Source organism: Phycodurus eques, chromosome 5 (assembly GCF_024500275.1).
Source record: "Phycodurus eques isolate BA_2022a chromosome 5, UOR_Pequ_1.1, whole genome shotgun sequence".
NCBI classification, from domain to species: Eukaryota; Metazoa; Chordata; class Actinopteri; order Syngnathiformes; family Syngnathidae; genus Phycodurus; species Phycodurus eques.
Window position 1 is genome coordinate 19,788,812 of NC_084529.1, and position 19,226 is coordinate 19,808,037.

General features: G+C 40.4%; 1 protein-coding gene across 7 annotated transcripts in view; it reads right to left on the reverse strand.

The window, feature by feature from the left end:
* The window catches only part of kcnq1.2 (potassium voltage-gated channel, KQT-like subfamily, member 1.2), a 187,646-nt gene that overhangs the window by 141,174 nt on the left and 27,246 nt on the right, over window positions 1-19,226 (reverse strand). For all 7 annotated transcript variants that reach the window (XR_009768633.1, XM_061677972.1, XM_061677974.1 and 4 more), the window contains exons 11-14: window positions 17,831-17,999; window positions 14,651-14,677; window positions 13,987-14,040; window positions 12,862-12,979 (exon numbers count right to left, since the gene is read on the reverse strand). Coding sequence is in view for 6 of the 7 variants with exons in the window: in XM_061677972.1 (XP_061533956.1) it covers window positions 12,862-12,979; window positions 13,987-14,040; window positions 14,651-14,677; window positions 17,831-17,999 (368 nt within the window). In the remaining variant the exon portion in view is untranslated. The remainder of the gene's footprint in view (window positions 1-12,861; window positions 12,980-13,986; window positions 14,041-14,650; window positions 14,678-17,830; window positions 18,000-19,226) is intronic.

Genomic DNA, 19,226 nt, shown 5'->3' on the forward strand with positions numbered 1-19,226 from the left:
AAAATACATGGTATTAACCTTGTGGGGTGATCATAGTGAGCCATGTGTCCTCCCATTACCCCTGAGAGAGCAGCGTCACCCATGATCACAGAGATTCTCTCCTCGAACGGGGTGAGGCCCTCCGCGCCGGTTCTTCCTCGTTTTTTTTGGCCACACTTTGGCGGTGGGCAGCTGTCCTCCGCTTCACATCCACCTTAATGTCTGACCACTTCTTTTTTTAGTTCAGCGTGTGCGCGCTATTCTGTCTCCACAGCATTGACAGCCGCACACCCGCTGTCCCATTCACTCCTCTTTCGCGTGTTGTTAACGCCGGAGGACAGCGTGCAAAATAGGATTTTCTTGCGTGCCTCCACTTCATTGACCAACTTCACATTCTGAAAAAATATTTTTCTTCATTACCTTGCTCATTTTACTTTTTTCTGATCATGCAGAGATCGGCATCTCAGGTGCATGGATCATTTAAATATGATTTGCATATTCAAATGTGGGCGTGGACAGGGAGGAGTCGGCTACTCCAAAATGTGCGCTCATTTCCACGTTGATTGGAATGTACGAAGGAAATGTGCTTGGATTAATGAGTACGCAGAGTTTCATACATCTGAATATTTTTGTCCGTACGACGTTTTCTGGATTTGAGCGTGAGCCATGTTTTAGGAGGAAATCCACACAAGTCTTTGTACTTGAGGCCCTTGGTAACGCTAACCTCTGCTTAACAAATCGTCTGAACTGACCGGGATGCTACTGTATCCCACACAAGTCACAGTTTCATGTTAATAACAAATTTAATCTGACAGTTAATTAACATAAACACACCTAAATGATTATCAATGTCCTTACTATGGGGTATCGAAGAGCGGCCAATCTATTGGTCGATCTCAACCAAAGTACACAAATAACAATTTGTTTTCTTCAAAAGAATTATTGTTTACAGTGTACGAGGAGTTTATAAAAAAAAAAAAAAAACATGGAGAGACTTAACGGCGTTAATAGTGTTGAAAACGCGTTTGCTTGGACAAGCGACAGGACAGGGGAGATGCACCAGAGTGAACTTTCGTGCCCTGTACGGCACTACTGTATCGTACAGGTGAGTGAGTTGGCCTACTAATTTGGGGATTTTTAATGACATGCACCAACAGTGTATAATATTAAAATATTTGACTGAACTGATTTTGTTTTTGCAGTCCATGTTGGTTTGCTGTTTAGCAGATTTTTTTTAATGGTAATTTTTATGTTTGAGAGCAGTTTGGACTGGGGGGGAAAAAAAGTACTTTTTTTGTTGTTTGCTTTAAATCCTTTGTTGTTGAACAGCGGATCTTTATACATGCATTTGACATGAAATACAGTACATTAAGATACTGCTATGTACGTTGTTTACATAAAGAAACAGATGTACATATTTTTGTCCATATTTAAAATTACATTCTTGTCACAATTCTAGTTAGGAAGTGCACGGTCCTATGTGGCCCCCTGGCAGTGCTGAGGGAAAATTGTAGACCTTTCCATGATTTAAGATGCTCCATCCCTGCTCGAAACGGTCATATGTATGCAAATTAAGTTGTTTTTCTTATTCATAAACTCATGAGGGGCACTGCCCACTGCAAGTTCTTGCCACAGGGCCCGGCAATGAACCAACACGTCAAGAGAGAACCTGTGGCATTTAAGAGGTGCAAGTTGCGGCAGGACAACTCAGAGGTGCTTTACCAGGACAACTCGCCTGCTCACAATGCCCTGAGCATCTGACACTTCCTGGCTGAGAAGAACATCGCCGTGCTGCAGCAACCTGCCTCCTCGCCTGACCTGGCCCCAAGCTCCAGGGGGTCATTAAGGTGACTCATTTCGAAGACACGGACCACATCAAGATGGCCGTGAAGACAGAGCTGCGGAGCAGAGTGTGAGAAGGCATGGCACAGAAGGCTAGGGAAGTGCCTTAGACTGCAGGGGGATTGCTTCAAAGGGGGAAATTTTTAGTTTGGATTTGAAATGTATCTTTTGTGAAAACAGTCCTGGAACTTCTGTGACACACCTCATCTTACTGCTCTTTACATTAAATTCTACATATACACCAGTTCACATCTACATATATGTCTTCTCTATTCCTGTCCAGATGCTGACTATTCTTGCCATTGTTCACATTCACTTTTATATGTACTATATATAGCATCAATTTATTTATTTACAGTTTGCCGTTCACATGTACATATACAGTATATTATTTTCTACTTAGATACAGTTGTCACGTACATTGCTGCTGACTATTCTTTCTGCGGTTCACATCTGTGTATTGAGAATCAAATTATTTATGCTCGTCATTCCAGGCAATTACGTTCCCTGATATAGTAAGTACAATATGCGCATTTGGGGATTTTATCGGTCATATATATATTATTATTGTTGTTGTGCGGGTGCTGTAATACAGTTTCAAGCTTATTCTATTCTATTGTATTCTGAAGAGCAGGAATATGTGTTTGTTGTGTACATACAGTAAGCACTGTAATGCATACATACACACACCTCCAACACACTCATACTAAGAACAATAACAAAGCAGGCATTACCTCATGTCATTCATCCACACATCCCGGACTGCAGATACGCTTCCCGTAAAAACAACACGTTAAAAGCGTGCGTGAACGTGAACACAAACACACACACACAAGCACACACACATCTGCCCCAGAGGCTCACCGCCCAACCAACACTGCATTTCCTGAAAAGGACGACCGCTAGAATGTGTGCTGCGGCCTGACCCAAGGTGAGCGAGACAATGAGACAAAATAATACAAATAATAGATTGCAATCAAACATACATACATTTTCACCACATACACTTTGTTCCAGGTGAGATGGCTATAGATTAAAATAAATCATATCAAGTAGGAACTTGATATGTTGGATGTTTCAGAGCCACCGCAACCTTTGTTCGACGTCCGCCGCAAAGGCCGTGAACGCTTGGCTGGGAGCACAAAGAAAAACACAGCTTTTATAGAGAGGGAAAAGTGTGGTTTCCTTGATTATTTTCTTTTTCTGCTTCCTCCTCACTGAAGGATGGAAAAGTGGGCTGGAAATATGACAATGAGCAGGGCCACGTCGGTCGGTAATGGTTGGTGTGAGATGGACTCGCTGCCAAGACACGCCCGACATTGGACACCAAAAGTCAGGGTGGAAACTTAATTTAAAAAAAAAAAAAAAAAAAAATCCTAGAAGGACCTTTCCACTTAATCTAAACGCAACACTTAACATATCCTTCTTGCTCTGGGTGGAAATGTGAACAGAAACGATGGCATCGTAACTTGGGGGGTGGGGGTAAAAAGTAAAAAAAAAATCAAACGGGTTAAGTGAGGAGCTCGAATTTAGATTGATGTTGCAACAGCGCGTCCTGCTGGTCATAAAAGGATGTGCATTTATGCACACAAACACACACACACACACACACACACACACACTGGCTTCTATTTGTTTAGAAATATTTAATATGACTTTCAACACAAAAAGGGTATATCTATAGTATTGTTTATATATAGTTTTATAATGCATTTATTTTGTTGCGTAGCCACGAGACGTTGAGATTTTGTAATATAAAAAAAACAGAATGCCTATTAATCACGGTTTGAAATTATAGGCAACATTAGAAAATTATTATAATTAATGTTTTTCGTACTATTTATTCCCCCACTTTTCCACCTCTGTAGTACTCCTTTGACGTGTCGGCACCCGTCACCTCTGCCTTTGAAAAGATAGACTCAAAGTGAGCTTGAAAAGTGCTCAGAACAAGACGTTTACAGCACACTTGCGGTACATAAAGAGTGCGGCCTTTCAGCACCAGAGGAGACTGACTTGGGGTGGTTATTAGTCACATTTACTGCCATAGCCCACCCGGGGGGTCTCTCACTATAAACTCTGCTCTATATGGCTCCTATTAACAGCAGTGGAAAAATACAGCAGCCAACGAGGCGACAGACGCGTGAGGGGGAACCAGTTTAGCAATAAACACATCTGTCTCCAACAGTGGTGTGACGTAACGATGTACAAAAATACTTTTTTTCAGTACTTTGTACTCTACGTGAGTATTTATTTTTCTGACGACTTTTTACCTTACACTCCCTACATTTGAAAACAGATATCAGTACTTTCTAGTCCTTATTTTGTCAAAATGTTAACTTTTTTTCAAACTCTGTGGACAACGACACAAAAATAGAGAGCGTTAAAGTCAACTACGGTTGAGATCTCGACTGAGTGAGACTGATTGAAAAAAACAGGACAACATGGAGGAACGTGAACCAAGGCGCAGAGTGATGCTGACAACAGATCGTTGAAGGAGAATTGTTTGAGGTTGTCGGCTGCAGGAAAGATTCGTGGCGAACCAATCACCAGCTTCTGCCGTTTTCTAAACTGAAAAAACACATACAGGTAAGGTGTATTTTTTCATTTGTTACTATTAGTGAATTAAACTAACTAGCAGCCCACACACAACATTCAGTGTTATAAACGGGTATGCCACGGCATGCATTGCAGGTAAATGAAACAGATGGCTTAGCTTTAAAAGACTTGCAGGTTGCGAGTCTGTGATACCGTCCCACTATAGATTGTCTTCTAGTTGTGTTACACCCTAATACGGACTGTCAGGTACTGTTGCGTTTACCCTGTTTAACTACGGCTGACTAGTTTTCTCATTAGCACCATGAAAGCACCGTGACATTGTAATCACGGCCAGTTACGTTTGCCCATCCCGTCCCCCATGTTGTCTCACGAGTCACGACCATCCCGTTCTGGCCTAGATGGCCTTAAACAAAGTACAAACCTGCCGGTAATAAAGTATAAACGTAGCTTTCGTCAGTTCACAATGTTAGCACAGCTATGAGAACACATTGTTTAGATATCATACAAGCCAAAGCTAGATAGACTATTTTGTGTGGAGTTTTGTTTTTGTTTTGCCAACTTATCAAATACTGCATAAAGCTAGTAAAAAAACAAAACAAATTTCTACTTTTGTACTTAGGGTAGCCTGGCTCCAAATCGCATTTGCCAAGCAAACATTTCTACAGACCATTGCGAGGACAAGAATCGTAGTTATTGATTTTGGACAGTATTTGATATCAGGAAGTTCAGGTACCCGTAGTCAAACCAACGACCGTTTACTAGGTCTGTGTTTATTTGTCAGCATCCCACCGGATACAATTTTCAACCGTACAGCTTTAAAGTTTCAGTGATTGTTTCCCATTGACGGAGAAGGAACTCTATTGATTTTGACTAATCATGGACACAAGGAATGATGTGTTGAATAATATCTGTCAAGAGATTTTAGATTTTCAAATTGTTAGCTAATGTACGTACAGGCTTCTCGTCAGTGCTTTTCAATAGACAAACTGACTTTCTTTAAAGTTTCAGGGATTGCCTCAACAAGAAGCCTATGACAAAAAGTGAAATCTCTTTTTTCCCCCAAGTTTTAGCTCCACTCTAGCAGGTTAACTGCCTGACATGTTATACAGTATATCCTCAATCTGACATTTGCAAGGGTAGGGGGGTGTGGCGTTCCGACCCCAGGCCCCCACGAACAAGCTCCGCCAACAGGCCCTCTATTCATCTCCAGGGATGGAACAACAGAGGGGGCTTTCTGACGGAGCTCCAGCACCTGGCCACCTATGGACACGACATCAGAGTTCGGGCGGCGGCAGCAATGGTCGCCACACCTGAATAAACCCTCCTCCTCCCTGTACCCCCGGCCCCCACCCCTCCAGCCACCAAGCCTCCAAATCCACATCAAATGGCGTGAAATCCTGAGAGTACAAGAGGCGAGCCAAAAGCAGTGCGGAGGAAGCCTCGGGCTGTACAAACAGGCCACTAAGGTGCTGCTGCACACTGCACTTTTCATCCACAGGGGGGGCAGGCGAGAAGATGCAGTGTATTTATCCAGGTGTCAGCGCTAATGTCAGAGCGGAGAGGGGTGGAGTGTTTGGGGGGCGGGGGCGGACAGCTCACAGGGACAGGGCAGCATCTATGCCAAGTCTGGGACTCTTCCAAGTAGGAAACGGGCTGGGTTTTAATTTGACTGCAGTTGCAAACGTAATGACAAGCCATTAAACGCACTTTACTTATGACAGCAACGTACATTTTCCAATTAAGTGCCAAGTTGTTGGAGAACTGTGAGGCAATAGATTTCACCATTATGTCACAGGTACTTCCCGGTGACAGAAGACAGCGCTTTCCACTAGTAAACGAACCCTTACATGTCATTTGACCAACGCAAAGTGATTGAGAAAACAGGGGAAATGGCTTGAATGATGATTTTAGCCTTCTCTGTTGTAGTTTGAATGTGTCAGTTAAAAAGAAGACCTTTCGTAAGGTAAATTGTATCCAAGGTAGATGGCTGTAATTTACATTTCAACAGGTTAACTGATTCCAAAATCGAAGTGATGGAGTTTATAACACGATAATTGACAGATAGGCTAAATAACGGACTTTTCTGTCACTTGGATTCATGGCACAGATGTGCTTTTTTGCTTTTGAAATGGATAGCTGACGTTAGCTAGCAGATTTAGCAATTATGTTTTGCTAAATTATTGAAAATTTTATATATATATATATCTGTGAGAAAAAGTGTTCCACAAACGTTCTGTCACATGCAGTATCTTGGCGCCTATTGTTTACAAACATTATGAAAAGTTTTAAGACAGGGGACCGCGTCCACCCTAGATTGGTGCCGGGCCATTTGGTACCTAAGAAAAATATTTTATCGATCATTAACAAAATCCAGGTCCATCCAACTGTGCTGTGCCTCTGTCAAAAGGCTGATCCCGGTCATGTGATAAGGGGAAAAAGCAAGCCCACAAGCTAGTAAAAATGAGTAAAAAGAAAACAAACGTGTTTGGAGAGCTTCTTCGAAAAGAGGAACAGGAATGAGACAGAAGGAGAGCCTCCAACTTCCAAGAAAAAGAAAGCTGCATTTGAGAGCGAATACCTGCGGTCATACTTAGAATTCAAGTTTATAGGTGATTCTCAAGCACCAAACCTGCTCTGTCTAATATGGCGCGACAGGCTCGTAAATGAGGCAATGAAGGCATCAAAACTGCATTGGAACAACCCGCATTTAAAAATAAGCCTTTGGAGTTTTGGGGAAGAAAAAACAATTACCAAGAGAAAGGACGAGCCGAGCCTGTTGAAGAGAAGCAAATTACTAATTACAACAAATACATTCATCTTAATGGTGACTTGTATATTTATTAATTTGTTTGTATTTGTTTCTATGCTGGTCTGTCGAAACACTATATCTTTACGTGAAACTGGTCCATGGTGCAAAAAAGGTTGGGGACCGCTGGGCTACAATCAGAATTTTCAATGTAAGGTATGGAAGAACAAAGTATCGATATCGTGATATATCATTATCTATGTCGATATGTGTCCAATGTCAAAGTGAATCCCCCAGTATTTGCGGGGATAGGAACCGAGCCCTGCCGTGTAGAGTGAAAAGCCCCAAGTCACAGAACACATATAGATACAAACACTCACAATCACATTCATACAGACAATTTAGAGTCTTCAATTAACCTAGGATTCATGCAAATCCAAGCATACGAACGAATCTTCAAAAGTTCCAAATCTGCCCGACCACCAGTGCTTAACATACACTTTTGTTTCCATGATTCGTTATCAAGGGTTGATGAATATAGTTGTGTACTCTTGTCGCATCCCAAACATTTGTCACCGTTTGAAAAGACTCCTGCGCACACTTTGTGCTCTAGCCGGAACGCCGTATGCTGGCACCTCCCCTGCCGTGCTCTGGATATCACAGTACAGTGTACAAGACAAGCATACAGAGGCCACACAGACAAAAAGTCAATTTGTTCACAGCAACGGCCCAACAAAAGGCGCCAGTTGCTCGGCAGAGAGGGCCCCCCACTTCCAGAGGCCGGGGTTCGTGATGCATGCGTCTCTGCCTCCAGTCCCTCCCGTGGCGCTGCTGCAGAGGCTTTTCATTATTTATCTCCGGCCAGCTCGGGAGAGGGGGAACTAATTAACAGCTGCCCGCAGGTGGCCCGTGCAGGCTTTTACAGGCCTGAGGATGAGGAAGCTGAAGAGAAGAAGAAGGAAGAAGGACTGACCGCCTCAGGTCACAAGATGACAGACACCGAATCTGGGCTGAGAGACAATCGGAATAAACACACGATGGAAGAGGTTTGGCATTGTGAGTGAGGCCTAACAACTAGAAAGAAAAGTCCTCCTGGATTTAAAAATAAGAGGGAAAAAATGAAATTATATAAAATAAAATACACGGCAATAGATTCAAAAGTCCTCCTGGAGTCATCATGAGCTCATTTAAAACACAAAGAAAGTTAAAAGTAAAAAACATTTTTAAAAATCTGATAATTGAGGAAAAATTATTATTATGAGTTAATTTATAGCAGAAAAAAAGTTTTTAAAAATTATAAATTAAAATAAAGCACAATGGAAATTAGAAAAGGCCTTCTGAATTCATCATGAGTTACTTTAAAACAGAAAAAAAATTACGATTGTTATTATTTTGATTCTTATTGATAGATAAATTGATAGAGCATGCATTCTGTTGCAAAAAAACTGAAACAGAAATATAAAATTAAATTAAAATAGCCCATCTGAATTTTTCATGACTTACTTTAAAGCAGAGATAGAAGCCACATTAAATAACTAATTATTATTATTATTATTAATTAATTATAAAAAAAACTAAGCAAATAAAATGATCCGATGATAGCTGGGATAGGCTCCAGCACGCCCATGACCCGAGTGAGGAGAAGCAGCCCAGAAGATGGATGGATGGAATGCAGTATGTTATAAAAACACATCTAAAAATGAAATCAGTTTATATAAACTGAATACCATAAAAAAATTTAAATAAATTAAAACTCATTCACTCTGCAGAAAAAAAAATGGTGGGGGAAGACAAATTTAAGAATTATGGCATTTTCCAGCTCAGGAATACATGCGAAATAAACCAGAATGAGTATGTAGTTCTACTACAGTAGTCAAAGTAAAAAAAAAATAATAAAAAGGGTCCAACTGGATATGTTCAGGTTTGACAAAAATAAAACAAATAAAAAATAAATAAAAACACTTTACATTTGTAGCTACAGTGTGTGCATGCTTTAGGGGAGGATAGCATGCATATGCTACCCTGCACCACTTCCTCTTCAGAGGCTCAGTGATGACTATGCTGACGCTTCTCACACATGTGAATGAAAGAAAAAGAAAAAAAACACTCCTCCCACGCAGCTGCAAAGTAAGAGTCTCTTTTCGGAGAAGGTCCTCTGCAACAAATCCAAACAAACAGCGGAACTCTCCATCTCGTGCTACAACAGAGGAGTCAAAGAGGGAAAACTTGGCACGTGCAATCGGTAGTAGACGCACCCTCTGGCAGTTCAGGGTGTGGATCCACATAAGGAGTCCAAAATGACAGCACTATCCTCAGTGGCGTGACACCAGGGCCAGAATGAGGCAGCTGTTTTGGGAGTGCCCAGCACGGCTCCAGTCTGAGCCGGCCCATTAAAGCTGACTTACGAGCACGTCGGCGCTGCACGGGACACAAGCGTGCACTGTCTCCCAACGTCCACTTTAAACACTTGAAAGGAGGGCGAGCACTCTGGCACGCATCGGCAAATCATGTCAAAACAGAGACGCGACCTTTTCAGGACGGTTCGGTTCAGCAAAGCAGGGGTTTTCAAACTTTTTTGAGGTCCAGGGACAACTAACAGGGGAGAAACTTTCTCAAGAACCCGATTCAGTTTCATGCTTAGACCTAAATGCCCTAGGAATTAAAAAGTTGCCTTTGTTCGTGGAGGGGGTCAGGGGGATCGTAATGTTACATTAACAAGTTCACTGACTGAACTGGGACCATCTCATTATTTTCTTTATTACTAGGTTGTGTTTAATGATTGTACTTTTTCTGAAATGCCTTATAGTTTAATTTGAATCCAATTAAAAATAAAATAAACATGTTTTGCTTCATCACTTATGTTTTCTTTAAAGCATCGTACACATCTTATGAATTCTGCATATGAGTATGTAAACATATGAGTCTGTCTGTCTGTGGATTAGCCTGCCAATAAAAAACAAAATAAACCATCAGATAAATCTGTAATCCCTGCATGAATATTATTGGAATATTAAGCTTTTTATTCTGGACAAGACAACTTTATTCTCTTAAAAAAAAAGTAGTGTATTATTTTTTTTAAATGCTTTTTTCAAAAAAATAAAATAAAAATAAAGGAGTAATCCTTTAAAAATATGCCTTTTGTTGTAACAAAAAATATTCATGCATGATTTATGTGATGATACGTCACATAAAATGCAGAGCTTTTAACTGACACAAAGCTAAAGTAGAGCGTATTATGTTTATTTGGTCCCAATGTGTAGTTGTGTACCTTTTTTTAAATGATAAGGAAATTAATTGCTGAAAATCATTCTGCGGACCCCCTGCAGCTCACAGATTCCCAGGCCACAGTTTGAGAACTACTGTATTAAGTTATGCATTTTTGAGTTTAACACACTGCTGGCCTCCATCAATAAGTCATCAAAGATATGAACTACTACCACATTATTATCAGTTGAGTCTATTTCCCAACATACTTATGTTCCTCATTATCTGTGCACGTGTACACAACAAGGACTTGCATAATGAGGAAGGCAGGAATTAAGGAAGGAAGGAAGGAAGGATGGAAAAGTGGTGGAAAAAAGGAGAATAGAGTGAGAGCCAGTACAGTACCTTGTGGAATTCAAGTGATGTGTCGAGAAAGAGTCCTGGACCGAAGCCACGAACGGGCAAGTCAAAAGACTACAAAGAGAAACAAGAAGCATTCTGATGCACAGAACTCTCCTCCATGGATTTGGTCTATTTTTTGTTTATTTTTAAGGCACTGGAGGATTCTCGTGAGTGGAGAACATGGGCGATATGAATATTAAGTGTTAATCAAATGAGGTTAATAATGATACATTGTGCCTCGGAAGTTCGGAACAAAAGGTTCACTGAGCATTTTTTTTCCCCTAAGAGGGCACAGAATGTAGAGTGAAAATTCAAAGAAGCCAGGGGGGCATAAAAATAGGATCGGTGAGAGGGAAGCACACATGAGCAGGAAGAATATGTGCAATATTGGCACCTATTTTAGTTTTTTTTATTTTATTTTATTTTGCAGGTTGGGAAAAGATAAAAAGCAATAGTTAGGACCAAATGTGACTTCATTCAGATGGACAGAGATTCTCCTATTTCATACCAAAAAAATTATTAATTATAAATTTTTCCGATGAGACTTTTGAAAAATCCCGACATGCCAAAGGTACATACTGTTCTACTCCAGTCCTGTAGGTGGCAGTAATCTGTATTACAAAGCAGGGAGAACACAGCACGGAAAAGTCTTCTTTTGAAAAAGCGGCATCTGCTCGATGTGGTGGGTCATTGTTCCCCCTGCTACATTTATGCAGATACGCACCAAAAGCTTTTAATTCCTTATGTAGTTCCACAATGCTGCTGGCTAACCAATCCTCACATCATTTTTTGCTTGGTGGAGGTAATAATACAACACAGGGTGTCCCAAAATTCTCTATATACTTTTTTTTTTCGTTTCAGGTATCATTCGGTAGACATACGCCATTGATGGCGTAGGCTTTGCGATCCTTATATAGAGCATATCATTCCCTTGACCATCGCTTGGCAATTAACTTTGGAACAGCGTTGTAAAATTAACGCCTAGTCAGGAGTTATTCTGTCCCCGACTGCAGTTCAGCGCTAGTTTGAGAAGCATTATGGCCGTCACCTTGCATAATACAATTTTCGCTAGCCATGGTAAATTTCTCAAAACAGTATCTGTTCTTGACAAACTACGCAAAGGAAGGCCTGCTACTACCACCACTGATGAAAACACTGAACTTAGCAGGCATCCACGAAAAACCAGGGAAACTCTATCCACTGCACTGGAACTCGGCATCAACAAAAGCTTGATTCAGTGGATGCTTTGAAAAATAATACAGCTTTACCCCTACCAACTACAAGTTTAAAAAAAAAAAAAAAAAAAAAAAAAAAAAAAAAAAAAAGTTGGATAATATCCCTGTGGCACACCTGATGATCTCTCACAGCATAGTGGTGTGGGATCACTGATTTAGTGAGCATTGTGACCCCCTGGAGCACTGACGCATTATCAAATGCCCATCAATCTAATCTATGTAATCCTATGGGAAATTTGCATTAAGTGCCTGTTCAGGATATAAAGAGAAGATAGAGTGAAACTATTCTTTTGTAACAGTGTTGAATTGTTGTCTACGACCTCTCGCTGTTGCATGTGGAGACTGTTTGTGGATTCTTTGTCAGCGTAGGAAGCGATGAAAATGTCACTGTGTCGCAATGACATTTTGGAGCGCACAAGGGGCACAAGCTAGGTCAACGGGATCTGGTGACGCCGTCCAGGAAGTGTTTTTCCATCATTTATGCCAATTCAGCACTTTTTTTTTTTCTAGATTTGGCACCTTTTTTTGACTACCCTAGCCACTACTTTTCACCAAAAATCACCTTCCAACATTTTTGTTTACTAATGTGACTGATAAAATAACACACACATATTTCCCTCTAAATGACACAAATTCTCAGTCACTGACTGTGTGACTGAGAATCACACCCATCGGCTACAAAAGTGCACTATGAGCTACAGTATGTTTTAAGAATAGCTGGATGGCTCAATAGATAGATAGAAAGATGACATTTTAGCAACATCCCCTACTTTAGTTGGGAACACTGTATTCCATGCCACGGACCCTCCAGAGTTGAAGGCCGACAAAAGGTGCATTGTCACGGCACAGGTACTATCAGGATCAGATTGGAATTAAAAGTGTGGAGGGATGACTTACTGAGTGTTGTCCATCACCACAGTGAGAGGAATATCCTCACACATGCAGTCCAGTTCGTCAGTAAGGCTGCTAGCACGGGTGATGGCGATGGACATGCTGTCGCCGTGCCTCCTCTTCACTGGAAATACCAAAGATTAGCGTTTAGGTCGGGATAGGGGTATTTTCTTACCAAAAAAAAAATCATGTGATGTTATCACCGATGCTAGCGCTGACGCAACACAAAAAGTAAAGACGGGACAAAAAAAAACGCAATGTATCATATAGTCTCTTGTGATAGAGTATCGATACACATAGCTGTGTCATAATGATATTATTGTGTCAGATAAAACAATTATTGCGTTTCACAAATTCAGCTATTGGCATTTTTTTCTGTGGAACTGATCCCTATCCTGAGAAACTTTTCTCGTGCTCTTTCTATAATGTTCTAGGATGTCACAAGATGGTGCCAAAGCCCTGGATAATAGGAAAGTAGTAATTGGTGTCCAGGAAATATGTTTATGTGATCTCAACAAGAGATATATTTGGATGTTAATGGTAATTACAGGGAATCTTTGCCGCTTGTGTATGTACAGTACAAGCGCAATTTTGGTATATTTTTGTAATCATAATATAGGTATTGTTAGCATAGATATCGTGATTATTTTCTTAAACTATATCAAGTAGCACAAATTTGCTGTATCATGACATCGTTGGTCTAGATATTGAGATGTATCGTAACTGGTTTTTGTTCCAATATACCCATTATCGCACCATCACTGCATTGTGATATTTTATGCATCAAAGATTGCATTTGTCTTCCAATCCATTGGTTAGCACAGATTTATTGTATTATATACTTTTTTTCTGGAGGGGGGGGGGCGGGGGGGGGGGTGGACTCCAACTCCTCGCAAAAAGTGTCCTAGTAATAGACTACTCAAGTAGGTCAATAACAGTAGTTTCTAATAGTCTTTGCTACAAGCAATCGACAGCCGTCAAAATGATTTTGAAGCTGCTGCATTCACCATAAAATACATTGTTACTTTGATTATTAATACTTGGCAAAACCTGTTGCCCTTGTCCTCTGGAGGAACAAACGAAATGTGTGTGCATGCTTATTTTAAAAATAGAAAAGAAAGTGAAAGATACCTGGAGAGGAAGGGCAGCTCAGAGTGAAAGACGACCAAGAATGATGACAGGGCCCTTTGCGCCATGTAATGCAAAAGACAATTCAAGCAAAAATTATGTAGGGTTGGATCCACCTATTATACTGTGTATAAAGGTGTGCTAAAGAGTGTGCCACAATTCAGGGGAATTTTAGCGGAAGACGACAACAGACAAAGAAGACAGATGAAATAAATTATGACAGCCCAAGAAGATAGAAGACGACGAAGATGAAGATGACATGAAAAAAGAAGATGAGATGCATGCAAGGCGCTGGCAGCCCTACTGAGAACAAGGGTTCAGTGTCTCGCCTAAGGACACTGCAACAGCAGACAGTAAGAGCCAGGATTGGACGACCTTGGCCTACCAACTGAGCCACAGACGACGAAGGCTGAAACCAATTAAGACGATGAAGAGGATGAAGACGGCAGACGAAGAGGAAGGCGACGAAGAAGATGAAGAAGACAGACAATGATGAAAAATCAGAAAAGGATGACATACGAAGAAGATTGAGAAGACTACAAAGAAGAAGAAGACAAGAAGAAGCGGGGCTACTGTAAAATTTTGTTTTTTATATATTGGTTACTTTTCTCTTAACAAACACTAAATGCTTCTGCTTCAATGTAACTATCAAGTTAAGCAAACGCACCTGTTTGCTGGAACATCCTGGTTATTCCTGTGGAGAAAGAATAGGAGTCTCATACGAGGCTGTCCAAACAGCCACAGGACAACCAGTCAGATATGCGATAAATGTTTCTGCAATGTAACACTTTTGTTGTGGATGAACAACAATTTAAATTAGTTTATTATAAATAAAGATGATTTATTAATTTTGCCTTAGAACATAAGAGGCACAATGCATTTAAAATGAAATGATCAACGTATTATGAAGTGTAGACTTTCGAGGTTTCAAAAAATAGACAGTGGGTACGGAAAGTATGCAGACCCCCGTAAAGTTTTCACTCTTTGTTATTATATTGCAGCCATTTGCTAAAATAATTTCTTCATTTTTTTCCTCATTAATGTACACACAGCACCCCATATTGACAGGACATTTTTTTTATTGTTTACATTTCTACAGATTTATTAAAAAAGAAAAACTGAAATATCACACAGTATTCAGACCCTTTGCCCAGTATTTAATAGAAGCACCCTTTTGAGCTCATACAACCATGAGTCTTTTGGGGAATGATGCAACAAGTTTTTCACAAGTGGATTTGGGGATCATCTGCCATTCCTCCTTGCAGATCCTCTCCAGTTCTGTCAGGTTGGATGGTGAACGTTGGTGGAAAGCCATTTTCAGGTCTCTCCAGAGATGCTCAATTGGGTTTAAATTAGGGCTCTGGCTGGGCCATTCAAAAACAGTCACTGAGTTGTTCTGAAGTCACTCGTTTGTTTTTTTAGCTGTGTGCTTCGGGTCATTGTCTTGTTGGAAGGTGAACCTTCGGCCCAGTCTGAGGTCCTGAGCACTCTGGAGAAGGTTTTTGTTCAGGATATCCCTGTACTTGGGCGCATTCATCTTTCCTTCGATTGCAACCAGTCGTCCTGTCCCTGCAGCTGAAAATCACCCCCACAGCATGATGCTGCCACCACCATGCTTCACTGTTGGGACTGTATTGAACAGGTGATGAGCAGTGCCTGGTTTTCTCCAAATCTTCATACCTGGCTTCAAAAGACTCCTTCCCCGACCAAAAGGTTGAGGGACCCTCCCTCCAAGAAGACTATTTGGTTAATATTCAAACATGCACGTAAGGCGCCACCCACTTGCGTTGAGAGGAACTGCAAGCTCGAACCCGTGGACTCTCCTTTGATGTTTGTTAACTGAAGATAAAATGTCCATTTTGATATCTTACGAACTCATTAGAAATATTCCAAATGTATACCTTGGTGTCTGTGTCGCTATTGCGTCAGTTTTACAGGTCCTCTGCAAGATTTTGAGAACTGTTCCTCATGATTTGAAATCAACCAGTACGAAATGTTATATTGAACGACCAAAGCTTAAACAATGATTCTATGGGTGAGAGTACAAAGTTGGGAGTGTTTTAGATTAATATGATATCTAAACCCATTGTATGGTTCAAAAGTCTGGACTAGAGTCAAGCTGATGGGTGTGGTCTCCCTCCAGTTTCTCCATCCCCCTTGACACACCCTCTGGGTATTTAAACTCTGCCCCTCTTTTCCTTGCGATCTCTCTTCCCGGTCTTCAGCTTCTTGGTTCCTCCAGCCACCACCCTCACCCTTCTTTCGTGTCCATTGTCCTCGGGCGCCTCCGGTAACACCACGTGCGCGAACGCCCGCCGCAACCAAGCTGGCAGCGTTTTCGATCGCTTTTCCTAGCCACGATGGGTCGGCGAAGCTTTTTGTGCAATATCCTACTGTTATACTGGATTTTCAGTCATAAATGGAATGGTTCTTATATCTTCGGTCTAATTATGCGAAATATGTGTGTTTTCTTTTCCTTTAAGTCTTCCTTGCTTTACATTAATCCAGCAATTTATCCATATTTTGCAATAATGCTTTACCTCATTAGGGGATCTTTATCCCATTTCCTGATTTTACTCACTATAATTGATGATTGAACACATGGATAAAATGCTATATCATTATACAAACATACAGTACCTTTATAAAATCAATTACATATGTAACTTAAACACAAAAGTTTTACTGTATTTGAAAAAAACATTTTGTAATATTTTCCCAATTGTTACTATATGAAGTGGAATATTTTTTTTCCTGACAAATTACACTTCATTAAATACACTACTTACCAAAACCAATTTTTAAAATTAAAATATTTTACTGGGTAGGATTCATTTATGGTTTCCACTTTCAAGATGCGTCACTGCAGCTTTTTTCCCGGTCACACACGCTGACAGGAAAGGTCATAAAGCGTGTGTGTCAACCTGCCATCTCGGGTCAATTTGTGTGCCTTTTAACAACAGGAAGTTGACGCACCGCCCACTTCGCTAACCAACCGTCGTAAACACGGTATTAGTTCGTTTCACGTGTGCCAACAACACTCCTCCAAGCGGAAGGATTCACAACACGTACAGACACGCATCAGTCAACAGCCGCCCTGACCTCTTGTTACCATGGAGACGCTAATGGCTTCCAGATGTCCCACCAGAGACACCTGGCAGCCATCTTGGCACAGAGCGGATCCTTGTGACTGTTCACAGTGTCAAAAAACAACAAGTGGAATAATGAACAAAATCAGATTTAGATTTAGATGTTCATCAATCTTTGTTAACTGGGGTCTGTGAAGCCCTTTGGGACTCCTTTGTTATTAAGGGCTACACAAATAAACTTGACAAAACCTCACAATTCTACATTCTCGCTTTACAATGTCATTGAAAGGACTTAAGCACTACACTGTTTAGTATATATCATTGATTATAATGTACTAAATAAAAGCAAATGACCACACAAAATAAAATTGGTTTTACCCAATGTTCTTAAGATTTTATATGGATGAAAGAAAGAATGGCTCCCTAAGTACATTTCAGTTGTAATTCACTTTTTAATTCAATAAATTTGTATTTTCGCTTTAAGATTTGCTTTTTTTTTTTTAAACATTTATTTCGGTAAATGTTTTGTTTAACCCTTATGTGTAATACCTTTTAATTGAACCATGATTTAAATAGTTGTTACCCCCTATTTAAGTGCAGTGTTAATGTTCAACTGTGCATAATGTTACAGTAGCTTACAATAATATACTTCAAGATACTTTTTGGTAGATATGCTGTAAAGTTCTCATATTTTCCTGTTAAATTGTGGATGCACATTTTCAAAACCAAGCCGATTGCATGCACGTCAGTTGCAGTACCTTCCACGGTGCCACTCGGCTCTTCCATGAAGAAGGAGACGTCATTCTTCTCCACGGAGTCGTTAATATGATCGTAGGTGATTTGAGGGATGGACACGGCCCTCTCCGACGACAAGCCGATGGAGCCATTACCTCGCATAGACTTCAGCCTCCTCTTGGGGCCCTTTTTCTGAAGCACACAACAAACAATAGCCAACATTGGGTAGTAGGTCTGGACTGCAGGCAGGCCAGTCTAGTACCTGCACTCTTTTACTACGAAGCCACGCTGTTGTAACACGTGCAGAATGTGGTTTGGCATTGTCTTGCCGAAATAAGCAGGGGCGTCCATGAAAAAGACATTGCTTGGATGGCAGCATATGTTTCTCCAAAACCTGTATATACCTTTCAGCATTAATGGTGGATTCACAGATGTGTAAGTTACCCATACCATTGGCACTAACACAGCCCCATACCATCACCGATGCTGGCTTTTGAACACTGCGTCCATAACAGTCCGGATGGTTCTTTTCCTCTTTTGACACGCCACAATTTCCAAAAATAATTTGAAATGTGGACTTGTCGCACCACAGAACACTTTTCCACTTTGCATCAGTCCATCTTAGATGAACTCGGGCCCAGAGAAGCCGGCGGTGTTTCTTGGTGTTGTTGATAAATGGCTTTTGCTTTGCATAGTAGAGTTTCAAGTTGCACATATGGATGTAGCTCCGAACTGTATTTACTGACGTGTTTTCTGAAGTGTTCCTGAGCCCATGTGGTGATATCCTTTACACATTGATGTCGGTTTTTGATGCAGTGCCGCCTGAGGGATCGAAGGTCACGGGCATTCAATGTTGGTTTTCGGCCTTGCCGCTTACATGCAGTGATTTCTCCAGATTTTCTGAACCTTTTGATGATATTATGGACCATAGATGATGAAATCCATAAATTCCTTGCAATTGTACATTGAGGAACATTGTCCTTAAACTGCTCAACTATTTTCTCACGCACTGGTTCACAAAGAGGTGAACCTCGCCCCATCTTTGCTTGTGAATGACTGAGCAATTCAGGAAGCTCCTTTTATACCCAATTATGGCACACACCTATTCCCAATTAGCCTGTTCACCTGTGGGATGTTCCAAACAGGTGTTTGATAAAAATAATATATATTATATATATATATATATATATAATATATATAATATATATAATATATATAATATATATATATATATATATATTATATATAATATATATATATATTATATATATGTATTATATATAATATAATATATAATATTATATATATATATATATATATATATATATATATATACACACACACACACACACCACCTGGTGTAGTATAATAGACAAATATGTACATGAAAATAGTCACTCCTTGGTAAGCTGCAGTAAT